The following is a 26,767-nucleotide window of genomic DNA, read 5'->3' as shown; positions in this document are numbered from 1 at the left end:
TACAGGAAGAATTAACAGTATCCCGCCTTGACACTGCAGCTACAAGACATTCTGGTCAAAAAGAGTACAACCTACGTAATTCAGTTTCCGCAAACCCATCTGACTCTGCCAGTTCACGCTTAATAATTTGGAAGGACAGGAATCCAACAACTAAATAGATGAAAACGCATATATAATTCTTCCCTTTCTTGATTCCCACAGAAAGGATTATCAATCTCTCAAAGCTATAAGAAAATTACTCTAAAATTACACTGTTTTTATGTCATTAAAATCATTAAGTCACTAAAACTCAGAACTAATAAGGCCATCATATCTCCTAAGTTGCTCCTCATCTCTCTCTCTCTTTAGTGACCATGCACATGATAAATTCTTTCCAAAATCAACCCTTAAATTTGGGCTTCCCTGGTGGCCTAGACGGTAAAGCATCTGCCTGTAATGCGGGAGACCTGGGTTTGATTCCTGGGTCGGGAAGATTCCCTGGAGAAGGAAATGACTCCAGCACTCTTGCCTGGAAAATCCCATGGACGGAGAAGCCTGATAGGCTACAGTCCATGGGGTTGCAAAGAGTCCTACTTGCTAAAACAAGCTTTGTAAAAGTAATCAAAAATGTTCTATAATTTTTAAGGTCCTTTGGCAAATTCTCAGAAAAATGGATTAACAAGAAGAAACTGGGGCAGTGAACAAAGTATTCAAATCTCACAAGTATTTGATGTCACAATTTTGCAACACCCAGAATTTATTAATTAGCAACTTGGTGGAAGCTGTCTTGGAAGTCAAATTAGTTGTAAATTATTCAAGTTGACAGTGAGTTTTACTTGGTATAGTTTCAAAAGCACTTTCCCATTCTTCTCAGTTGAAAGGCTATCCTTTTTGCTACTATTAGGCATAACTGACAATGTCAGGATTAAGTAGTAGTAAAATCAAAACTAGAAAGTGATAGAAAAGAGAATTAAAAAAAATTTTTGCAAGTCAAATTATAATTTTTCTGAAAAAGTATTGCCATCTGTCTACAAAATAGAAGCTCACTTCTATCAGAAATATGTTAAGGTGGTTTTTATTATTCCTGTTTCCTTTATACTCAACACTACAAACAGCAGAACATTACGCTACGGTAAAATGTGAGAATTAAGGCCAACTGATAAACACTGGGCTCAAACTTGTAGATTCTGTCAAAGTGGCACAGAACATCTAACTGGATGTTAGAGCTAAACACGTAACTGGAGAAGTGAGAGGCAATGTGCTTTTAAAAAGATTCCTTAAAAAATTAGTTGGAAGTTATAAGTTTATAACTTACCCTTTTTGAATCTGTAAAGGCTGAAGATCTCCAATTGGTAATCCGTCTGAGGTAAAGAATTTAAGCAATTCTTTAGCATCCAATAATGTGACTGAATCCCGTGGGCCCTCTTTGTGGCCCAGCAATTGTTCAGATGAATGAGGTAATGAACCAGTTCTGAGAAGAAAAAAAAAAATTATGTAGATTTATTAAAAGCAGATTAGAATTCTCCATGGTCAGGAAAAGCTGCTATGAACAGAAACCAGAAAAATACACACACACATTTAAAACTGAAGATCTACACATTTAAGAAAGAAAAAAAGTAAAATCTTTGCAAATCATTTAGAATCAAAGCATATTTTCAAAACTCTGTATGTAGGTTACAGGCAAACTTGCAGTTATCATGTCAAAACAACGTTAATACTTAACTAAAATAAACATAATTATATTCTTTATACTTGGCCTGATTGATCACATTCATGCTATCATTATCAGACCATCACACTATCAGTATCAGTGTGAAGTCATCAATTCTATACAGTTTAAATCTAAACTCTCTTGTATGTTCCAAAGCCCCGCAATATTGTAAATTCTGACGGCAGAGACCAAATGCTCCGATGTTCCATAAACTTGAAAGGCTGTGTAAAGCGCAGCCATGAAATGAGATGGTAAATCAGGTATTTCCCCAAGGTCTCTCCTAGCCGTGATTACGCCATTATGAATAAACACTAAATTATTCTTATACCTGAAATATATGCAAGGCTTCATCCTTTCCAAACTGCATACACTATATTCTTAATCCTCACAAATTCCCTTGAAAAAGACAAGACAGGTCTTTTCTCAAAATGAAATTAACACCTGAAAATAAGAACTCTGTAAAGTTCGTATCACACCAAGCCTAAAAAACCATCACTATTCTTGCCACACAACAGTGCCTCACACACCCACGGTGCCAAGAGTTTCAAAACGGCAGAATCAGGCACCAATTCTACTCATCAGTCTATGAACCCAAAGAGCTCACAGGTTTTAAAAACTGGAAAGAAAACAGTTGCAGAGAACGCTGCAGGTTTTCTCAAGCGCCGAGCTACAGATCACACTATTACTCTGTCACCAGAGCAAAAATAAAGCCTTTCAATACCTGCACAGAACAGTCATTTCCTGACTTTACATTACTTCAACTATTTCCTGATTAATCACTCAAGCATTTTTATTGATAACTGTGTGATTAAAATGTTGACATTATGGCCTTAAGACATATTTCTATACAAGACAACAGTGTCTCTTTTTTCTTCTCATTCCCTTTATTTTTAAATTGAAAATATAAATCTAATGAAAACAGTCAAACAAGAAAAACACTCAAACACTATACCCCAGGAGGGCAAGAACTACATGATGAGGTGAATTTAACTTCTATACAGCCATTCTCTAACAGTGACTAACAAAACCTTCATCAGCACTGCTCTCAATCATCTGACAGGCGAGCTGCAAGGGGGAAATGTGTACTCTGCATTTACACAGAACCCAGGACACAAAGACATCAGAGAAACTTCAGAGCCCGCACGCCCGACGAGGAGCCGGGACACCGCCACTAAGACCCGACACGGCCAACAAGGGCCGCCCTGCGGCTCAGCGGCGAAGAGCACGCCTGCAGCGCAGGACAGCTGGGTTTGACCCCTGGGCTGGGAAGAGCTGCTGGAGAAGGGAAAGGCTACCCACTCCAGGATTCTCGCCTGGAGAAGTCCAGGGACTGTACAGTCCATGGGGTCACAGAGTCAGACGCAACTGAGCGACTTTCACTCACAGCTATATAAATAAACAAAACCAAATCCTTACGATGTCTGAATGTCACTCCGTGATGGTCTTTTATTCTTCAGCTGAATCTAACATGAAACAAATCATGAAACGATGTAACTTTGGTTCCAGCCAAGCATCGGATGGTGTGCTCCCGTATTCTGAAGTGGCCCACAAACACGGAGTCAGTACCTACTCTGCAGTTATCACCGTGAGGCACTAAAAAAAGCTCATCGATCATGAATTTATAGACCCCTAATCACTGTTCAGGGCTGGTACAGGCACGACTCAAAGGAGGAGAAAGGAGGGAAGGAGAGCGAAAGGAGATAAACACATCAGTGTAGAATGAGGCAGGAACGGCACAATAAAACAGTTTTCAAGAAAGCAGCAACAGCACAGTCTTTTAACTGCAGCATTTACAGAAGTCTTAAGAGAAAGGTGATATTCGTGCTACACCCAAACTGCAAACAAGCTTCTTCTGGTTCAAGATGATGCATCAAACATACACATTAACCTCTCCACTCAAAAAAAGAAAAATCACAGCGCTGAAGTACTGGGCCCCAAGTTTATAATAGGCTCAGAAAGGAAGAAGGAAGAGGAGTGGACCAAAGGTTCAGTGACTTTCAGGAATGACTAGAATACTCCTCGGCAGGAATTAAAAGGAACCTATAGAGAAGGCGGACTGCGTCCTTGTCTCCCAGGAAACCACGGGCAGGCTCTGCACTGGAGCTCAAGAGCGGCAGCAGGCAGCCATCAGCTGACACGGTTTCAGAACTCTACAGAATACCCTCCCGCAACCACATCTGAGACTCATGCTTTTACCTCCAAGAGAAAAACTGCTCTCTGAAGATCGAGAACCAGGTGCTGTCCTACTGTCAGTGGCGAAGCCCCCAGAATACACCCTAATTTAAGCAATGGGTAAAGCACCCAAGCTGCCTCCCCCCAGGGGCCCTTCATCTCCCTTCTCCCAGGATAAATTCTGGCGACAGCAGGCAGGGAACAGAATCACACGTACAGAGAGGAATGTATGCAACTACAAACATAAGACAGTCTAGGACTAAATTCTCAGCTGTGAGCAGCCAAGGGCCAGCAGATACTGAAGAACCACACAGAAGAGAAGGGCGGCAGAGGGGCAGGCGAAGCAGGCCTAAAGGGTAACGGGGCCATTTAAAGAGCAGGTGAGACAGGCTAAGAGAGAATCCCAGCTAATAAGCCAGTATCCTTAAGGCATCTTCTCAATGCTTATTACTAATAAGAATCGGTTGCTATGAAAAAAGGGTAGATAACAGAAAAGAATTATTAGGAATTTTTTTAACAGCTGCCAAAAACTTATCGGAAAAGATGAAAGGAAAGGTCGGGGAAATACACCAGAATGCAGAGCAGGAGAGATGAGGAGATGGGCTATCCCTATTTTCTGTGGAATCATCCTTCACACTTTTTGTTTTTCTCACTGTGCTGGGTCCGCGCTGCTGCATGGACTTTTTCTACAGGTGCAGAGGACGGGGGCTGTTTCCTAGCTGCAAGGCGCCTGCTTCTCGCAGCAGTGTCTCTCCTTGTGTGGAGCACAGACTCCAGGGCTCCCAGGCCTCAGCAGTAGTGGCGTGCAGGCTCAGCAGCTGCCGCTCGCAGGCTCTAAAGCACAGGCTCAGCAGCTGTGGCACAGAGTGCCCCGAGCACATGGGATCGTCCCACACTAGGCACTGAATCGGTGTCTCCAGCACTGGCTGGCCGACTCTCTCCCACCGAGCCACCCAGAAAGTCCGAAGACATGGATTATCAAAAGAAGAATCAAACGTAAATTGAAAAATCAATCTGAGGCATCTAAAATAAAAGAGATAATTACAAATAAGGAAGAAAGAAAACAGAAGGACAAGCACTACCAGAGAAATAGCAGCAGCCTCCCAAGAGCTAAAGGGGATCAGCCCTGGGTGTTCATTGGTAGGACTGATGCTGAAGCTGAAACTCCAATCCTTTGGCCACCTGCTGTGAAGAGTTGACTCATCTGAAAAGACCCTGATGCTGGGAAAGATTGAGGGCAGGAGGAGAAGGGGACGACAGAGGATGAGATGGCTGGATGGCATCACCGACTCAATGGACATGGGTTTAGGTGAACTCCGGGAGTCGGTGATGGACAGGGAGGCCTGGCGTGCTGCGGTTCATGGGGTTGCAAAGAGTCAGACATGACTGAGCGACTGAACTGATATCCAAGAGCTAATAAAAAGGCAAAAGCCTCAAGACCAAACACTGCACACCATGAGGGCATCATGTAATTTCAGAACATTAAGGAAAACAGGAAATGCTGAAAGCCTCAGAGACAGAATAAAATACCTATTAAGGAACAGAAGTCCATGTCACATCAGACTTCGCTTTAAGGCATGAGATCCAAGGAAACACAGGTCCAATCTAACCTGGGAATGCAACCAACAGACAGACCAGGACAACAGCTGTGCAGGCAGGCGGGGTCAGCCCAAACGAGAGCATCACGTCGGGGAAGCGGGAGGAAAGTGACTCCAGGGGAAAAGAGACTGTCTGCTGCCAAGCGACACGAGCCGCCGGGGAAGGCGGAGGAGGAAAGAAGAGGAGCAGGGCTTCCACCCTCGCCCTTCACAACGGGAAGTGGGAACACACAGTCTGGAATCGACGGGCAGGAAATCCACGGTCTCTGGGCAACCTGTCCTCTCCTCCATCTTCTTTCCAGACTGGCCTTTCCTCCTGACCTGTGAATGTTAGACCCCCAAGGAACGGCCTTACGCCCTCCTCTGTTTCTATACAGCCTCACCATGTCATCTCACCCACTAGCATATATTAAAGAAACCCTTTCAGTGATAACTCCAAACAAACTCCCAGATTTCTCCACCTAATATGCCCACATGCATAATCCATAGGTTAAATAAACCATCCCTAAAGCAGAATTCTTTATCTTTCTCCCCCAACCCACCCTTGTTTCAACTTATCCATCTTCCCCAAACCATGAGGACACCACCCACCTGCTGTTCAAGCCAGAAACCTAAACTGTCTCAGATGCCTCTCTGTCTCTCTTAGAGAAGACGGGCAGGAAAAAACAGGAAGTTTCTTTTTTCCTAGCTTAGCACCAAAATATTCTCCAAACTTGTCTCCACTACTACTCTAGTTAGAAGTCAAAGCTACCTCTCAGCCTACAGAAAAAGCCACCTAAGTGATCTGTCCGTTCCTAATATCTTCCTCCCACAATCCATTTACCACAAAAAAGTTATTTTTCAAAATCAGATCACATCACTGTCAGAAAATCCATGAAAAGCTTACCAAGGCATTACGATCCAAAGACCGCGTGAACACCGGTAAGGGCCTGCGTGCCTGCAGGTGCTTCGCGCATTCACCCACGAGGCCTCAGCTCCAGTGTAACTCCTCAGGGCGCCCGCCCTGGCCCCCCCACATGCCAACAAGAAGACCCCTCTCCTTCAGTCCCGCGGCCCCATTCGCTGCACACAGGTCGGTTTCCAAGTCTTGTATCTACTTGTCTGCTTTTTGTGTTCTGTTGACTGTCTCTCCCCCTTAAAAGGCAAGCTCTAACAGGAGAGCCTAACACACAGTGGGTACTCAGTAAATATTCGTTGATACCTGTGAACAAAATGTTATCAGTTCAGTTCAGTCGCTCAGACGTGTCCGACTCTTTGCGACCCCATGAACTGCAGCATGCCAGGCTTCCCTGTCCATCATCAACTCCCGGAGTTTACCCAAACTCATGTCCATCATGTCGGTGATGCCATCCAACCATCTCATCCTCGGTCGTCCCCTTCTCCTCCTGCCCCCAATCCCTGCCAGCATCAGAGTGTTTTCAATGAGTCAACTCTTTGCTCAGGTGGCCAAAGTACTGGAATTTCAGCTTCAGCATCAGTCCTTCCAATGAATATTCAGGACTGATTTCCTTTAGGATGGACTGGGTGGATCTCCTTGCAGCCCAAGGGACTCCCAAGAGTCTTCTCCAACACCACAGTTCAAAAGCATCCGTTCTTCAGCGCTCAGCTTTCTTCACAGTCCGACTCTCACGTGCACACATGGCCACTGGAAAAACCATACCTTTGACTAGGCAGACCTGAAGTGATAAATGTTCTCAGCAGAGGGGCTAAAAGTAAGGGTGTGACCTGCAGTATCCGGGAGGGCAATGCAGCAGAGTCAAGTCCCTGTCCTCGCCCCATCCCTGCCCCTCAGCAACAGCATGCTGAGCGCCCGCTACACACCAAGCCGAAACAAGCAGACGCAAACTCTGCCTCCTAGAGACGCCATATATGCAAACATAAAAATGTAAAACAGGAACATTTTTAAACGGCTTGAAGGAAAAGAGTACTTTTACTTCATTTTACACGTTCCTGTGGAGAAGGAAACGGCAGCCCACGCCAGCTCTGCCTGGAGAATCCAGGGACAGAGGAGCCCGGTGGGCCCCAGTCCGTGGGGTCACAAAGAGTCGGACACGAGTGAGTGGCCACACACACACTCCTGTATTTTTAAACTTTCTCTTTCATAGTCATGTTTCTGTGCGTCTATGGAGGATGGTCTGGCGGTCACACACTGACATGCTGCCTGTGACTGGTGCACCCAGAAAGCCAAGCGGCGTACAGCAGGGAAAGAGCGCTTCCTGGACACCTTGCTCTGCAGCAGTCCATCTCGGTCTGCCTGTCTGTCTGTCTACAGTAAGCACACATATCCTTTACAATACATCCACAAACTACTATCTCATAAACACAATTTAAGGATTAAGAAAAAATAAAGGTCATACAAAATAATAAGCTATTTAAACGTTTACCTCATTTTTTGTTTAGCTTTTTCACAAGTTTCCAAATTTTGAAGGACATGCCTTTCTGGCCACTCCAGAGGATTGGTCTCCACTAGGCGGGAAGACGTAAGCTCCAGTGAACTGCTATCTGAAGAGAAAGAAGCACGTGTGAGCACTGAACGGCATTAACATACTGAATTTTGCTACATAAAAATGTGTACATGTAGATACACACACACAAGCCAGCTGGGTTGGCTGTACAGTGCTCGCCTCAGGCACTCACCAAGGGGGTCTCTGATGGCCCCAACTATGCAAAATGGCACAGAAAAGGTTTTCGGAAATGATAAAGAAAATTAGTGCTGAGCTTTATTTTACGCTCGCCTCATAATCAAAGTCATGGGCTAGAATTCAGAAGGGGGGTGAGCACTGCAGGGGCTCACGGGGAATGAGAGCGCGACTTTGTGCTTTTGTGAAATTAGTCCTGAATGAGACAGAGACAACTCTGGGGAGAATATGTGGGATGTAAACGTGGTCTCCATATCAGAAAGGAATTAGCACCGATATCCTGAAAAGTTATATTTTTAAAAGATTACTTCATTCTCAAAAGTACACTGATACAATGACTTAAGATGCTTGAGGGTAAAGATCACTTTAGAAATAACTCTCACATATATTAATGTAAGGTGCTTTAACATATTCATTTTCAAGTAAATCACTAACATTAAATGCTATTTTACTACTAGTAAAGTGTTATATGTAAGAGTGTCTTCTCTTTTTGGTCGGTATGGTGCAATGAACAAACACTGAGGTTGCTGATAATCCACAATCCTCATTAAAGACAGAGCGCCATCTTCCATTCTCATTATTAATTATGAGGACATCGCGACTGTTTCAAGACTGATAAAATTACTAACTGTACTACTGGATCCAAATCCATCTGGTGTTTTACACTGTTGTGGACTATTACATACTACTCTAATAAACTGACTGAAAATTACTGGACATTAGCTGTTTGACTAACTGTCAACCCTGACAAAAATACCCATTTTATACTTTAGGCTCTTACAAAGTGATAATGATTTGGGAAGAAATTTTTGAACTAAAAAGAAAAAAATCACAGATGAAAGCACAAGCCAACTGCACCATTTTTCCTTTACTTTCAAACTATTTAGTCTTCAATAGTTAAACCATTTTCAGTGTCTACGCTGGATCGCCCCAACCAGACACCATCCAACTATAGTAGTTCCTGCTTCTTAATAAGGTGGTGAAATACTGACTATTTCGTGGAAGAATGAGCTTCAGGATGAAATAATCTGCTTTATAATGCTGGCATGGCTTTTCAAAAAATGGATAAAGAAAAAACCATTACTAGTTCTGAACAATCACAGGCTATGTTCACAGAAGAATACAAGCCATGTTAAATAGAATTAAACATTAATTACTCCCCAAATATCACAGCATAGATTGTTAAATTAGCGTGCACAATCTCCATCAATGTACATGCCACAGGCTAAATGCCAGGTGCAGACACACACCCGTGCGTCGCAGGGGAGCGGCCTGGTGACTGGGCGTGCGCGCCGACCCCAGCAGGGGCTATGGCGGCAGTGTAAGTGGCCGCAATTGTTTGGAGGGGATTACAGGCCAAGTGTTTTGTGGGGATCACCTCAGTTAGCCCTCATAATGACCCTAGTAGCTGGGCAGCATTATCCCCATCCGAAACATGATGAAGCAGGCATGGAGAGGAAGAAGAACCTGCCCAGACGTCCAGCTGAGGTCTGCACCCCGGCTGTCTCGCCCCAAAGGCCTGGGCCTTGAAACAGGGCACGAGGCGCCGTGCTTCTGTTTCCTTTCCCAACTAGATCGTAAGCCTGCTCGAAGCCAAGGGCCACCCGAATTTCTGCTTCTTTGTGCGCCTTCCGGGCATCACACAGAGACAAGGCACACAACGAACATTATTATTGACTTGATTCTGTGGCCATTTTCTTATTAATGTGTGGGATAAAAACGATTCTTGCAGAATAACAACAGAAAATTATCCTATACATTTACAATGCCAGGCAATCGTTAAACGCTTCCTTTTTAAATCCTGAAGAGCTTCACTCTGTGCAAATTCATCACCAGAACAGAAAGCAGGAAAATAGAAAGAAATGCCAAGTTAATACAGAAAAGACCTCCTGCTCCTTCAGTGAGTCTGGTGACTTCCTACTATAACAAATGGCAAGTGTGGAGCATCTCATTACATGTAGTTTTACCTACATTAAGTTCACTAAGCTCTACTTTCCTCACCTTATGAAAGTATAGCTTAATAGAAACCCACCCATTCCAGCAGCTTAGTAACAGTTTTAAGAGGAATTACCTTGAAGTGCTTTTCCTTCGCTCAAAAATAATTATACTGAACATGGTTAACAAAAAAAATCAGAAAATTTCCAATGTCTAAATGATGAAAAAGACAACGTATCGATATTTGCACACATACTTGTGCACACAAATATATCACTACTACAACTTGATAGATTTTGATTTGATCAAAACATAAGTTTTAATAATAACTCTCATAAATGCTACACACAAAAAAAGGACTACTATTTAAAGAAACAAAAAACTTACCATGTAACATATTGGAGGTTTCGTCTGTCTTTATTACACTTGTTTTAGGAATAAGAGCATCAAAATGACTTAAAAAGCGTTCCCTTGTGCATGTTAGCAGACTTTTGAGTTCATCCACAGAAATTACCTCACACTGCTGTGCCAACTTTCTCCTTTCTATAAGACAACACATCAGTATGATTAAAAATAAAACTGTTATTTTAAGCCCTTTGAGCTACTATATTTTAGGGGAAATTCTTTCAAAAGTAAAACAAATGAATTTGTCAAGCAAGTCGGCGTTCCCGTGTAGGCCTATTTTCCTTTCAGTCCCATATGAAGGTAATAGAAGAATCTTCAGTTATGTGAAATAAACAGAGTAATTTGTCAACACTAAAAGGTGAGCAACAGTGAAAACAAGTTTACAGAAGTTTTCAGAAATACACTGCAGAGGATGAAGAATGGCCTTGTGTTGGTGCTTCTGTGAAAATAAAACCTGTAACACTTTCGGTTAAACGTGGTGGTTGGGTCAAGTCCATCTATTCCCTCTCTAGTCAAAACTCAGAATCACAACCGAGGAATAAGAAAAGGACAACACAAGAATACACACTAAACGGTGGCAGTTTTCAGCGAATTCTGGAGGATGAGATGATGGTGGGCTGGTAACCAAGTCAGCAGAGCAGAGAAAGGGTCGACCCAAACAGGAAGGCCCTGAGCCAAAGCAAGATCCATAACGGATGCGCCTGGCCTCCAGCCCTCAAGCCAGCCGACCCTGCTCTCCTTCTGGGGTAGAGACAGAGGAGGAGCCTCAGATCACAGCCTATCGGGAACGGGAGGCGGTGAGGGACAAGGAAGCCTGCCGTGCCGCAGGTCACGGGGCGCAGAGGACACAGCTTAGCGACCCAACAGCAAGAGGTGGTGCTGGTGCTGGCGGGCTAGAGCGCGAGCTTGAGGGAGCGCCTGCACAAGGACAGGCCGGACCCCCAGTCCCGCCAGCCAGAGAGACAGCCGCTGCACAAGCCCACCGCAAAGATGAGGGGCACTGCCTGTGAAAACGCGAATGCCCCAGGGGAAAAGAGCTAGACACTGACACTATGGCGGGAGTAAGGACAGGGCCTCAGAAACAGAGTGTCGAACAGTCACTCCGCCACTCTTGAAGCTTGCCGAATATGACAGTGGAGCGACGCATAAAATCTCCCAGTTAGAACAGGACCGGGAAAATCACCCAACAGGTAATGAAAGGGGTGGAGGGGACAGGGAACTCCGCATTTCACGGTCTCACGTTCAGACACCTAAGGAGCTGAATTCAGCAATGCTTCCAGCTCCCTCCCATCACCCACTGAGCTGGTCTGGAAAAGAAACCAGGCACGTTCTGATCAGAACTCCCCTTTCCAACTTCCGCCTGAGCGAGCAAGTCCTCAGGAGGCTCGCCCTCTGTGTGGTGGGGAGAGCCCTGCCGCAGCAGGCCTCATCTGTGGTTGCCCAGCTCTGGCTGTCGTTCAGGGAGTAAGTTCAATTCTGGGTATACGCAGCAGAAAAGACACTATAGCTCTAAAAAGTCATATCCTTCAATCCAGGAAGTTATCTCCATCAGTGTGTTTCTCAAGTTTGTTTCTCAGTCGGTTCCAAATTTGGGAAACAAGTATTGTTCACTAGGCCCCTCCAAACTGAAAACCAAGTCTGGGATGAGGCAGAAAGACTAAGGCAAGCAAAAGGGAAAAGGAGCCCAGCAGAAGCAAAAGCATTCCAAGCAACAAAGGAAGTCTGCTGGGGTTAATACTCATAAGGGCTTCTCTGGGGCGGAGACGGCCTGCAATGCAGGAGACTCGAATTCGATCCCTGGGTGGGGAAGATCCTTTGCAGAAGGAAATGGCAACCCACTCCAGTATTCTTGCCTGAAAACTTCTATGGACGCAGGAGCCTGGCGGGCTAGTCCACGGGGTCACAAGATTCAGATATGACTTGACAGCTAAATCACCAAAGCACCAATTAATATTCTCACAGAAATAAGAAAAGATACTATACCCGTGAAACAAGTACAGGATGATCTGATAAAGGAACAGGCAATGAACATGAAAACACTTTTTAAAATTAAGCACAGGAGAGATCAGAATTTTGAACAACTTCTTGTTTTCCAGCAGAGACTACAATCCATATTGATACTGAAACATTAATTTTTACCCAAAGAAAGCTTTCCTCTTCGTTTTCATCAGCTATAAATTAACTACATCGATGTAAATACTTTTATATTTACATTCACTTCTCTGAAAATCTCCGGAAGAGACGCTAAGACTCTCTCACACTGGAAACGTGGTTTGCTGTCATCCTCCTCTGCCTCCAGAGACACGTGAGATCTGAACCTTTGTGCCCAGATCCCGACTCCACGCTCACTCTCTGCTAAGGAGAGACTGGCTCAGCAGACAACTCCACCATAATGGATTAAGCGGGCCACTCACCTTAACCAAGATTTAACGCTTCAGACTGCACTTGGCCAGTGCGTGGATATCCCCAGAGCTGACGTCTCGAGCAGCTACTAGCTCTGAGGCTTCCTTCAACCTCCACCCCCCTACGTGTCCTGGCCCAGTGCTGAGGCCATCCACCCAGCTCCTGCCTGGGTTATAACTCAGCTGTTGGCACTTCCACATGCTCAGCATTTATTCAGCACTTCCTCCTCCCTCCTCCCTGAAGCAGAGCTTCTAGTCACACCTATAGGCAACAACTTGATTATATTCTCTTCCCAACCAAGCAGGAGGGATGGCCTTACCCAGAGGAGAGAGGGACCAGCTTCAGGAAGCTGCATGCTCTTCCGCTCTCAGTTTTTCTCGTTGGGAGGGTCAGGAAGAGAGTGAAGGTGAGAGAGGGAAGATGCTAAAGGAACCTAGTTTTAAGGAGCTGCCAGAGGCTTATGGCAAAGATTCAAAGCCTAAAGAGAGGTTTAGCAGGGCTAGAACAAAGTCAGAAGTAAATAATACCAAGCAAGTAGATGTTTGAAATATACGGGTTTTATCCACAAAAATACTAGTGCTTCCCTAGTATTTCAGCTTTTCCTTCCCTTTAACTTGAGGTATAGTTGGTTTACACGGTGTGTTACTTGTAGGCGTGCAGCAAAACAATTCAGAGACACACACATTCTCTTTTCCTGACTCTTTCCTGTTATAGGCTATTACAAGGTACTCAGTAAGTTCCCTGTGCTACGCGCACCAGGCGCTTGTGTGTGTGTGTGCATATATATAGCAGTCTGCATTTGCTGATTCCAAATCCCGCACTTATCCGCCCTTCTCCCTGCTCTGCGTTCTCCTCTCCTCCTTTGGTAGCCATAAGTCTGTTTTCTATGCCTGTGCGTCTACTTCTGTTTTATAAATAAGATTATTTGTATCATTCTTTCACATTTCACATGTAAGTGATATATGATGTTCATCTTCTGTCTGACTTCACTTAGTGTAAGAATCTCTAGGTTTATCCATGTTGCTGCAGATGGTATTGCTTCCTTCTTTTTTACTGTTGAGTAATATTCCACGCCCTCTTTACCCATTCATCTGCTGATGGACATTTAGGTTGCTTCCATGCCTTGGCTATTGTAGACAGTGCTGCTACGAGCACTGGGGCACACACATCCTTTTGAACGACAGTTCCCATCTTTTACAGATATATGCTCAGGAGTCGGAGATGCTGGATCACGTGTAAGTCTATTTTTAGGTTTTTTCCGTTTTTTCTCCCCCTTGGGTTAATACATACTACCTGTTATTGAAACTAATTTGCCTTTCCCAATTATACTGTATTTTTTTCATAGTCAAAAAAAAGCAGTTTGAGGAGTTCAAGATTACACAATCACTCTGGCTCCGTACAAATAAAAAAGCATTGATTCTTATACAAATGATTAAGACCAGGTATTCTAAAATTATTCTTCACTGAATAAAATGAACTGCCAAATCCAAAATATTGTTAAATGCTTTTAAAGAGTGATATTTTTCATTTTATAGTGTATGTACTTAATAATCATTTTTTCTATATGCAACTAATGAAGCCTCACAAGTTGAATCAAGTTTTTAGAAATTCTATATTAATTAGCTTACATCCCTATCAGGTCTTAATGAGTGATTATTTATGAAAACAATGTTAAGATTGATAACCAAGTTTACATTTAGAAACACAGGAAAAAATGTTAAGTAACAACCCTTAAAAAAGTGTCAATTTCTTGAATAAAGAAAAACCCACGATCCAACCTCACTCAATACATGCAATGTGCTTAGTTATGGTTAAAGTCTAACAAGCAATGCTCAAGTTAACACATTAATTTCTCTGGACTTGTATTTCATTCTGTTTGCAATCTCTACCTTCCTCTCCTCTAGCTAAATGATATGAAGAGAAATTTTGTAAAGATGACCACATTAACCAGGAAGTATTCTTTCTGGCATACAATTAAAAATAATGAGAAACTAAATTTTCCTGGATAATTATTATAATAAATGGTAACCACAATATACAAGTAAATAGGAATATTCTGAATCTGGTGGGAAAAAAATTACAGACTGTTTCTACCCTACATTACCTCTATTAAGAATGCAGTTAGTGCCACTGAACTGCACAGTTAAACAGGAAAAAATATAGTATGTTTTATATTATGTGACTTTGACTACAAAAAAAAAAATTTTTAATTAAAAAAAAAAAAAGATTAGGAGACCGACCACCTAAGACCTTGCACACACAGTAACTGTTGCCCGCAACGCCACCCTGAGCCGCTGCCATAGCGCTCCTCGCCAAGCACCCCAACGCCACCCTGAGCCGTCGCCACAGCGCTCCTCGCCAAGGGCCCTGGGCTGGGACGGAGCTTTCGAGGGCAGGAGTCCACTGCGGCCCCTTTGCCTGGCAAAGCGAGGAAGCTATTCTTTCTGCTTCACCTCCCGCAAAAAAAAAAAGAATAGTTCTACAAGTGAGTATCCTATCTAAAAGAAAGCGTGTGAGAAAAACGTGTTAAGATAAAGCGTCAGGCCTGCACAGGTCACCGTCCTTACACCAGAATGAAACGCACGCTTGGTGACTCACGCAGATACTCCTTCCAAGCCGAAGCCTGAGCGCTGGCTAACTGTCTCTCTCTCTGTATAAGCTGCTCCTTGGAGAACCTTGGGAGTGACGAGAGGTCAAGAGGAGAGCCTGAGAAACAGGAAAAACCAGTATTAAAGATGGTTTATAACAACAATTAATATTTAGTTCTCAACGAATGTGCTAAAACGTAATTAAGTCAATTATTTATCTTTCTTCATCTTGCATATTTCAAAGTAAACAGTAATAAATGAACAGCAGAAAATAAACATACTGAACTATTTTGCATTTTAAACTTTGACCTGCTTCTTAAATTCAGAGACTTTAGGCAGCAGAGCAGAAGTCCCTCCACCGCATCTTCTCCTTCAGCTGCTGAAACCGCTGCACCAAGCACTGATGGACCGTAGGAGCGGCCTTCAAAGGCGGCCTCCCCGTGAATCCGTTTCTGCTTCTCGCCTGCTGTGTAGACCTTCCACAATCAATCCAGGCTACCCCAGGAGAGCAACAGGCATGGTGAGAGTGACCATGGAAGACGCAGGTCGCAGAAAGCCTCATAGCCTCTCAGAACACTCGCTCTAAGGGAAGGTGGCAACCGCACAAAAGACTTCTCGGAGGCGACGCCGTCGCGAGGAAGCCCAGGCTGGCTGGAGGACGGGCTTGCGAAGAGGAAAGCAGCTCAATCTGCTCCAGCCTCCCCAGCCCAGGCACCAAACACGCGGGGCAAGAGCCGGCCTACACGCCCGCCCCGTTAAGTCTTCAGATGAAAGAAGCCCCAGCCGTGTGTGCCGGCAATCACACGTGGACCTTCGAAGCAGCACCCAGTCACAGCACCGAGAGGCTTTAATAAGCAGTCATGGTAAGCTAGACTTGGGGCAGTGTGTCACACCGTGACGGATGACCCAGGCATGGAGCTTGGACAGTAAGAAAAGATGAGCAATAAAGATGCTTGGGAGAAAGCAAATAACAATGGGAAGTAAATTCTAGAAAGATAAATTGTTTAAAGTAGAAAATACTAAAACTTTTCCTGTTTAGAACTGAAGGGATGACCTGTTACATTTTAAGAAGTATGATACGTAAGGGATTAATTCTCTGCATTCTAAATTGTTCAAATGTGTTACAAAATATTTAAAGTAAAAGCAAATTTACTGACAGTGAAATGCAGTCTGAAGACAGTAAGTTCACTAAAAACCACGTAGTTGACTATTTACACAGACAAATGTAAAAATGCTTTGCTTTCCCTCTGAAGTTAACACTCACTCAATCTGGTTTCTTCTGTTGCTGCTTTCAGCTTTCCGTGAATTAAACTGAGCGCAAACGAGCCATTGATCTGGTCGGCTGAGTGAATCAACGTGGCTTTACACTTTCCATTGCCATTACCTCGTAACAAGAGATAATAGCTAGAACTCTCTCCTTTCACTTCAACATCTGGAACTAAACAAAAACAACTGTCTTGTTAAGCATGTGAAAATTCAGCAGACAACACAGCAGAATCATACATTTGATCCATAGGATATAACTACATCTCTATGTTATTTTAAAACAAGGTGTCACTCAATATATTTGGGACAGCAGTTGTTCATTTAACTGAAAGTTGCTCAGTGGTGTCTGACTCTTTGCAACCCCATGGCCGATACAGTCCATCGAATTCTCCAGGTCAGAATACTGGAGTGGGTAGCCTTTCCCTTCTCCACGGGATCTTCCCAACCCAGGGATCAAACCCAGGTTTCCCACACTGTAGGCGGATTCTTTACCAGCTGAGCCACAAGGGAAGCCCTACTTATTTAACTTTTTAAAATTTAATTTATGCATTTAACTGAGGAAGCTGTTTAAAGCAGAGACGCATAACAAAAATGGTACTCATAAAGCATGTACATCTTACTTTAAATTAAAACTACGCAGACTCATCGATCGGAGAAGGGAGCGGCAACCCACTCCAGTGCTCTCGCCTGGAGAATCCCAGGGACGGAGGAGCCTGGTGAGCTGAAGTCCATGGGGTCTCGAAGAGGTGGACACAACTGAGCGACTTCACTTTCACTTTTCCCCTTCATGCATTTGAGAAGGAAATGACGACCCACTCCAGTGTTCTTGCCTGGAGAATCCCAGGACGGAGGAGCCTGGTGGGCTGCCGTCTATGCGGTCGCACAGTCGGACTGACGCGACTTAGCAGCAGCAGCAGCAGCAGCAGCATACTCCCTGGTTAACTTCTGATGTGGCTCTTTAGAGTTCTATTACATCTTTTCTATATATTCACACCCATAATGTATCAACTGCTATTTCCAGCTTTCGCTTCTTTAAAAGTGGAGTAAGCTGAGCCCTGCACGCACACGCAGCTCCTCTGGTGGGAAAGGAGTGTGCGCGTGCTCACGGGCGGCTTCTGGCTCCTGCACGGCGCATCCACAACGGCCTTCACAGTGGGGTGGACAGCACTCACTACTGTGGCACGCCAGTGCTGTGAAGGTCGGCTAAGACAGCAAAAAGCAAACCAAGGCTACAGTGAAGTCAAGGAGAAACCGTGGAGCCTTTGCGAGTAAAAATAGAAACAGAAGCCTTTTTGTAGAAGATGGTGAACTGGACATAAGCATTTATTTTCACTATCTCCTGAAATTCCATGAAATGAGAATAAATTAAAAACAGCAGAGGACTACAGGAACCAATATCTGAGAGAAGAGACAGCAGCAACTGAACTTTGAAAGCAGGAAAGGTGAACGATTGGAAACAGACTTCAGACTCCCAGCTGCTAAGCTGAGGAAAACCAGGGAGTTTGGAAGCAACAGAATTTTTATCACAACGCCCGACAAGGGACTCTGGGATGGCACCGGAAACAAAATACGGTGGAACAGTAACACAGGCTGCGTCTGTCTCAAGGCTGTTCGGTGTCCAGACCCCTCCACATTCTGCCAGGCAAACGACCGTCCTTTCCCCAACCCAGGGGACTCGCGGTGGTTATTCTCTGGAGAAAGTAAAACAGAATGTCTCTGGCCTGGGAGATATAAGATAGAGCTCAGGGCTGAAGTTGACTATTCATGTATTAAGCGAATGCCGGTCTAAATACTGAGGCCCTTCACCCTTCTTCGCTCACGTAATTCCCAGGATTTTGGAAGCCAGAGAGCAGCACTGAGCTTTTGTTTGCAAATGTGGTCAGTACTAGTGTGCTGCGTGCCTAGTCGCTCAGTCGTGTCCGACTCTTTGCCACCCCGTGGGCTGCAGCCCGCCAGGCTCCCCCATCCCTGGGGTCCTCCAGGCAAGCACACCAGCGTGGGCTGCCCTGCCCTCCTCCACGGGATCTTCCAGACCAGGGATCAAACCTGCATCTCTCGTGCCTCTTGCACTGGGAGTTGGGCTCTTTACCACTGGCACCACCTTAAGTCTCTGCTGCTGCTGTTGCTGCTGCTAAGTCGCTTCAGTCGTGTCCGACTCTGTGCGACCCCATAGACGGCAGCCCACCAGGCTCCCCCGTCCCTGGGATTCTCCAGGCAAGAACACTGGAGCGGGCTGCCATTTCCTTCTCCAAAGTTTCTAAGCCACTTATTAATCGGGTTGTCTCCATACTATTGAGTTGTAAGAATTTTTTTAAAAATATCTGTCCATTTTAAGATAATATGATTGAAACTATTTCCTCTTAGTAGATTTTTAAATTGTTCCTTAGCAGAGTCTTTCAAAAAGAGGACAGGTGAATTTATTCAAAGCATTTAAATCTTGGTGAATTTTTAGGTTTCTTTTAATAGAGCGCCCTTTCGGTATATGCTTTCTTACAGAGGTTTTATCCTTTTAGTGCTTGCATTCAGGCATATGTAGCTTTACATATACGCGTAATTGCATATATGTGTGCAATTTCTGAGTCTCTACATGTGGACACTCCATTATCCCGGCGCATGTTAGAAAGACCGTCCTTTCCTCACTGGCACGCCTGTCTCTTCTGCCCCGCTGGCACACCTGAGCTCTGTCTTGACTCTCACAGCTTCAGAGCGCGCTGCAAATCAGGCAGCGTGAGTCCTCGTAAGCTGCTCTTCCTTTTCAAAACGGTTTTGGCCACCCTAGATCTTTGTAATTTCCTGTAAATCTGGTATCAGGAACTGTCAAACTGATTCGACAATTTCTATGAAAAGGCCTCCTACCATTTCATTAGAGATCAGACTGAATCTAGTCCCTGTAACTCAAATGGCAAAGAATCCGCCTGCAACGCAGGAGGCCTGGGTTTGATCCCGGGGTCGGGAAGATCCCCTGGAGAAAGGAACAGCTGCCCACTCCAGTATTCTGGCCTGGAGAATTCCATGGACAGAGGAGTCTGGCAGGCTCCAGTCCAGGGGGTGGCACAGAGTCGGGCGCGACTGAGGGACTCACACCCCTACCGCACCGCTATACGCCAGTGTGAGAAGGGCCAGCGTGATAATGCTGAGTTTCCAAACCGTGACCACGCCGCACCCCTCCATTCACTGTTCTCTTCTTTCAACGCCCTCAGTGGTGTTTGGCGGTTGGCAGGGTACAGGTCTTGGACTTTCTGTTAGATCGAGCCCCCTGTGTTTCATTCATTGATTTCTGGTCTAATTTCCTTCCTCTCCTTAACTCGGATTTAGTATTCTAGCTTCCTGAGGTTAATGTTGACTTTAGGCCTTCCTTCCATTCTAAGATAAGCATTCAGAGCCTCTCAGAACTGCAATGAGGGGCTTTTCCTGTTTGTTTCCACTTTCATTCGGTTAAAAGCGTGTTTTTAATTTGACCTGTGGGCTATTTAGAAGTGTGCTTAAATTTTAGTTTCCAAATATTTAAAGTATTTCTCAGATTTCTTTCTGCTGTTGCTTTCTAATTTAATTCCATTATAACTGGAGAAAACGTTGTGTATTTTTATCCTTTTAAATTTACTGAGCCTTGTTTAATGGCCTAACAAACATATAGTCTATCCTGAAGAAAGTCCCATCTGCGCTTGAAGAGAACAAGTATGCTGTTCCACAGTATGTTTAATAAAAGTTAATACAGTAAAGTTGGTTGACTGTTTTCACTACTGGATTTCTAGCATCTAGAATAATGCCCTGAATACAGGGAGCATACAATAAATTTAAGTTTTGCTGACTGAAAGGATGCTTTGTCTTTGCCACAGAAATCTCTTTAAAAATCTTTATCCAAGTCCTTTACCTCTTCTCAAGGGCAAAAATACTCATAAAATAAATTACACTGAGTCACCTTAACCTTTTCAGTTTCAGCTCACTATTTTGAAACACTTTTACCCCACTGATTGGAGTATGAAGAAGGCACAAGCTTCCTCAATGCAAAGTACTTTATTAGTCCTAACTAACAAATTTTTTTTTTGGCCGAGTATCTTCAAAATGTTTCCTTTCAAAAGAATTCCAATTTTTAAAGGATGTGGCAAAAGTAGAACTCAGGGTGGGGAAATGGTCACAGACGGCCAGTAGAAAGACTCGGGTGGAGATTCCGGCTTCATCCTGCGACCTCAGGCGAGTTTCCTGATTTCTCTGTACCTTAGCTTTTTCATTCTTTATATAAAATTAGGCAGTGATCAACATCCAATTTTTTGACAACTTCATAGAACATCTCTGTGAACATATGGTGTACCAGGTTCTTTTCACTAAACAACTGGATTTTTAATACCAGTTCAAATATAGAGGGCTTTCTTCAGAAACGCGGCAGGGTTTAGTGACTCGCGCTTGTTTCCATAGTTCTTTCACATTTGTCCCAGTACTGAATACTCGGATACTTCAGCGAAGATCACTTTTAAAAACCATTCTTTTGCCATTCAATTTAAGCATATTTCAAATTGGGCACTGTTCTATTTTAGGTCAAATTATATGAATTGCTGCTACTTAACAATTTTCGACATACCGCAGTTCAAACTAATACACATATGTATTATATACATCCCTTGATTTCTCACATTAAACCTGAAGAACTGATAAAAACTGGAGCACTGCAGTCCATTCAAAGTCTTTCTTCACTTTTCCAGAAAGCAGTTACTACTAACTGGAAATGCAATCTACATCTCACTGATTATTTCACAATTATCTCTGAGCACCTATTAAGGGTCAGGACTTCCCTGCTAGCTCAGAGGGTGAAAAAATCTGTCTGCAGTGCAAGAGACCTGGGTTTCGATCCCTGGGTCGGCCAGCTCCCCTGGGGAAGAGAGCAGCTAGCCCCTCCAGCATCCTTGCCTGCAGAATCCCATGGACAGAGGAGCCTGGTGGCCGCAGTCCATGGGGTCCCTCAGGGGTCAGGCACTGTTCAGGGCCCTGAGAGCGAAGCAACAAGTGAAAGTAGAAAGCTCAGCTTGCCTCCTCTCCTCCCCAGTGAGAGAGACGAACACGCAGCAGGTGCACTAGATGGCGGGGAGCACTAAGGAGGAAGCTAGAGCCGGGACGATGAGAGCCGGCAGGAGTGCAGCCCGCGAGCAAACGGCTGCGGAGGAGCGGCTTCCCAAAGCTGAGAGACCTGGCCACTCTGGGTGAGAACCAAACCTGTGACCCCATCACCGTGCAAGCTCCCCAAGGGCAAGCTCTTTGTTCAATTTACTGCCGGTCCAGCATGAAAAACACACCTACTATGTTTCAGCTGCTCAGGACAAGTCTGTTGAAGAACTTTAGTATTTCATACATAGGCAAATGCAAACGAATGCTTGCAGTCACACACCTGAGCAGACACCTGCGCCACCAACAGCAGCAGGCGTAGCCTTCGCGCATGCTCTGTTCACGTAAGAGCTCCTGGGGGCGATTTCTAGTTGGCCCCTGCCAAATACAGTGCTTTCTGTTTAGTTTCTGTATAGCTAAGTGTTTTGCGTACGTATCTGTGTAAGTAGTGCTTTGTACTTGCATACGTAAGACTCATAGCTCCTTCTCCATCTCTGTTTTCTAAGTTATAGTGTAAATTCTACGAGAGGAGAAGCCATGTCTGCCTTGCTCACCACCAATCCCCAGACTGCAGCACCCTCCCTAATTCATAGTACCTACGAAGCACGAGCAGAGGGTATGACTGGATGAATAATTAACAAGATCACAGAAGCACAAAATCAGGAGGAGTTTCAGCAGAGTATAAAGTGTAGTTTGGAGGAAAGGGAACATGGAAGGCACCATCAAAGAACAGCTGGGCAGGATTCACTGGCTGTGGGGAAACAGAGTTTTGATTTAGAAGCTCCTATCTTATCTGGCAGCGAGAGGCTACTGGTAGGGGCACCACAAAAGGGCTATGATGTTTCCCATGAAAGAGGCGTCAAACGTACACTAGCTAAAACTTGGCTACTCTTCACAATAGAACTTTGGCCAGGGGGATAATTTCCCCTACAGGAAGGGTTATGAGTAACACAGAACTTAATAATCAACTGTCCAATTTGATTGCTTCTACTTCTAACATTAAAAAAAAAAAAAAAGTACTGTGAAGTGTCAGCTTAATCAGCCGTTAATGATACAGCCTAATCAGTAATCAACAATCTGGCTTCAAAGATGGTCATGTGATAGATTTTCAATTATTTTTCAGAAGTTACCAATATAAATCCCCGAATTTAAAGAGGAGATTAAAAAAAATCAAATCAAGCCAACTGATAAGGTATTTTCTTAGACCTGCAATAAAAACTATTAAGGAAAAAAAAAAAAACTAAGAATAAATTCTAAATCAAAAAAATTTATCTTATTTATTTTATCTTGGAAAAAATTACAAGAGGAAAAACAAATAAAGGGCTGTCCAGAATACACTCAAGTTTAGTTAAGAGACGTTAGTGTTCAATCCATGTTAATAGCTTTCAGTTCAGTTCAGTTGCTCAGTCGTGTCCGACTCTTTGTGACCCCATGAATTGCAGCACGCCAGACCTCCCTGTCCATCACCAACTCCCAGAGTTCACTCAGACTCATGTCCATCGAGTCCATGATGCCATCCAGCCATCTCATCCTCTGTCGTCCCCTTCTCCTCCTGCCCCTAATCCCTCCCAGCATCAGAGTCTTTTCCAATGAGTCAACTCTTCGCATGAGGTGGTCAAAGTATTGGAGTTTCAGCTTCAGCATCATTCCTTCCTAAGAAATCCCAGGGCTGATCCCCTTTAGAATGGACTGGTTGGATCTCCTTGCAGTCCAAGGGACTCTCAAGAGTCTTCTCCAACCTCACAGTTCAAAAGCATCAATTCTTCTGATAGACAGAGTGCCTGAAGAGCTATGGACGGAGGTTTGTGACATTGTACACGAGACAGGGATCAAGACCATCCCCAAGAAAAAGAAATGGAAAAAGGCAAAATGGTAGTCTGAGGAAGCCTTACAAATAGCTGAGAAAAAAAGGGAAGTTAAAGGCAAAGGACAAAAGGAAAGATATACTCATTTGAATGCAGAATTCCAAAAACTAGCAAGGAGAGATAAGAAAGCCTTCCTCGGTGATCAAGGCAAAGAAATAGAGGAAAGCAACAGAATGGGAAAGACTAGAGATCTCTTCAAGAAAATTCAACATACCAAGGGAACATTTCATGCAAAGATGGGCTCAATAAAGGATGGAAATGGTATGGACCTCTAGTGGAGGTGATGGAATTCCAGTTGGGCTGTTTCAAATCCTAACAGATGAAGTTGTGAAAGTGCTGCACTCAATATGCCAGCAGATCTGGAAAACTCAGCAGTGGTCACAGGACTGGAAAAGGTCAGTTTTCATTCCAATCCCAAAGAAAGGCAACGCCCAAAGAATGCTCAAACTATGCACAATTGCACTCATCTCACACGCTAGCAAAGTAATGCTAAAATTCTCCAAGCCAGGCTTCAACAGTACATGAAATTCCAGGTATTCAAGCTGGATTTAGAAAAGGCAGAGGAACCAGAGATCAAACTGCCAACATTCACTGAGTCATCGAAAAAGCAAGAGAGTTCCAGAAAAACATCTACTTCTGCTTTATTGACTACACCGAAACCTTTGACTGTGTGGATCACAACAAACTGTGGAAAATTCTTGAACAGATGAGAATACCACACCACCTGACCTGCCTCCTGAGAAACTGTATGCAGGTCAAGAAGCAACAGTTAGAACTGGACATGGAACAACAACAGACTGGTCCCAAATCGGAAGAGTCCATCAAGGCTGTATATTGTCACCCTGCTTATTTCACTTCTATGCGAAATACCAGGCTGGATGAAGCACAAGCTTGAATCAAGAATGCCAAGAGAAATATCAATCACCTCAGATATGCAGATGACACCACCCTTATGGCAGAAAGTGAAGAACTAAAGAGCCTCTTGATGAAAGTGAAAGAGGGAAGTGAAAAAGTTGGCTTAAAGCTCAACATTCAGAAAACTAACATCATGGCATCCGGTCCCATCACTTTATTTTTGGGGGGCTCCGGAATCACTGCAGATGGTGACAGCAGCCATGGAATTAAAAGACGCTTACTCCTTGGAAGGAAAGTTATGACCAACCTAGATAGTATATTCAAAAGCAGAGACATTACTCTTCCGGCAAAGGTCTGTCTATTCGAAGCTATGGTTTTTCCAGTAGTCGTGTATGGTTTTAAGAGTTGGACTATAAAGAAGGCTGAGCACCAAAGAATTTATGCTTTTTAACTGTGGTGTTGGAGAAGACTCTTTAGAGTCCCTTGGACTGCAAGCAGATCCAACCAGTTCACCCTAAAGGAGATCAGTCCTGAATATTCAGTGGAAGGACTGACTGAGGCTGAAGCTGAAGCTCCAATACTTTGGCCACCTGATGGGAAGAACTGACTCACTGGAAAAGACCCTGATGCTGGGAAAGATTGAGGGCAGGAGGAGAAGGGGACGACAGAGGATTAGATGGCTGGATGGCATCACTGACTCAAGGGACATGAGTTTGAGCAGGCTCCGGGTGTTGGTGATGGACAGGGAAGCCTGGCACGCTGCAGTCCATGGGGTCACAAAGAGTCGGACACGACCGAGCGACCGAACTCAACTGAACTAGGGTGACTTGTAAAATAGGCAAACAAAACAGCCGGTAAACTAAAACTCTAAATCTCCTGCCCTGATGACTCAGTGAGATATACATCTAAAACTTTAAACTCTAGCTTTAACTTTCTACATAAATGCTATGTGCATTTCAGATTCAACATTTGTTAACGTTGATTTCAATATCTCACCTATTTCCTACAAAGTACTGGGAAAGCCACTGATTGTAAAACTGTATTCCCTGGCACTCTAGGGCTCTAGAGTGTCTCTGCAGCTTTCCCAGTAAATAACCTGCCCACAATATGGGAGAGGCAGAAGACGCAGGCTCAATCCCTGGGTCGGGAAGATCCCCTGGAGAAGGAAATGGCAAGCCATCCAGTACTCTTGCCTGGAGAATTCCAAGGACAGGGGAGCCTAGCAAGCTACCGTCCATGGGGCACAAAGAGTTGGACACGGCTGAGCATGAGCACTTGACTTGAGAGCATTTCCAGAGATCACAGCAGGGCAGATACGCGTCTGCAGTCCCACCACAGCGTGGAGCACAACAGCTAACCATAAGCTCACAGTTAAACTAAACAAAAGAAAGACGTGTCCGACTCTTGGCGACCCCATGGACTATACGGTCCATGGCAATCTCCAGGCCAGAATACTGGAGTGGGCAGCCTTTCCCTCCTCCAGGGGATCTTCCGAACCCAGGGACTGACCCCAGGGCTCCCACATTGCAGGCGGGTTCTTTACCAGCTGAGCCCCCAGGCACAGTCCACAGGCACTGTCCAACTGGAATGTACACTGGCGGAGAATACAAAGGAGCACACTTTGGCGACGTGACTTCGGACAAGTGACTTCAACATCTGCCCCACCATTACTTCAGGAAATACTAGTTTTGATTTAAATAATCTGAATTTATAGTAGAAATTAATGACATCTTGAATGTAATAGGTTATTAGAGGCCTGGGTTCAAATCCTTGGAGAAGTTAACAGAGCTATTAACTGGAAGAGACAGGATTTGCAACAAGATTCTGCCAATTAATAGCTCTGTAATTTCTCCAAGCCCCAATTTTCCACATCTGTTGAATGGGTATAAACGTAATTTCATAAGGTTATTATAAAATTTAAAGGAATCAAGATTTCTAAAGTACTCAGAATAGTGCTCAGCATAGAAAACGTTGTTAAATTCTATTAATCTCATCAGAAAATTGTAACAAGTTTATTTTTTAATATATCATATATTCACTCTATTTCCATCAATTTTATTCCCGAAATGGCTCTAAGAAACCCAGGTTCAATATAATTAGCTATCTAATTAACCAAGATATCTGTCTTTTGAACACTGATATTTTACGAATGAATTAAGGTGGTTGTATATATGCTGCAGTAGGTTATTAGATTTAAAAAATCTTAATATGATACAGGTCTTTCTTAATTAGTAGTAATAAACAGCATATTTTCTCA

The 26,767-nt window shown here is 44.1% G+C and overlaps 1 protein-coding gene across 1 annotated transcript in view; it reads right to left on the bottom strand.

Annotated features, from left to right (window-relative positions):
* MTBP (MDM2 binding protein) overlaps positions 1 to 26,767 on the bottom strand; it is a 66,692-nt gene that overhangs the window by 24,150 nt on the left and 15,775 nt on the right. Inside the window, exons 12-16 of the mRNA XM_052651719.1 lie at positions 16,695 to 16,868; positions 15,441 to 15,548; positions 10,422 to 10,577; positions 7,845 to 7,962; positions 1,295 to 1,450 (exon numbers count right to left, since the gene is read on the bottom strand). Of these exons, the coding sequence (XP_052507679.1) occupies positions 1,295 to 1,450; positions 7,845 to 7,962; positions 10,422 to 10,577; positions 15,441 to 15,548; positions 16,695 to 16,868 (712 nt within the window). The remainder of the gene's footprint in view (positions 1 to 1,294; positions 1,451 to 7,844; positions 7,963 to 10,421; positions 10,578 to 15,440; positions 15,549 to 16,694; positions 16,869 to 26,767) is intronic.

The sequence above is a fragment of the Budorcas taxicolor genome, chromosome 14 (assembly GCF_023091745.1).
Source record: "Budorcas taxicolor isolate Tak-1 chromosome 14, Takin1.1, whole genome shotgun sequence".
Taxonomy (NCBI): domain Eukaryota; kingdom Metazoa; phylum Chordata; class Mammalia; order Artiodactyla; family Bovidae; genus Budorcas; species Budorcas taxicolor.
Note: the sequence above shows the minus strand (reverse complement) of the source record. Positions and strands in the feature narration are given on the sequence as shown.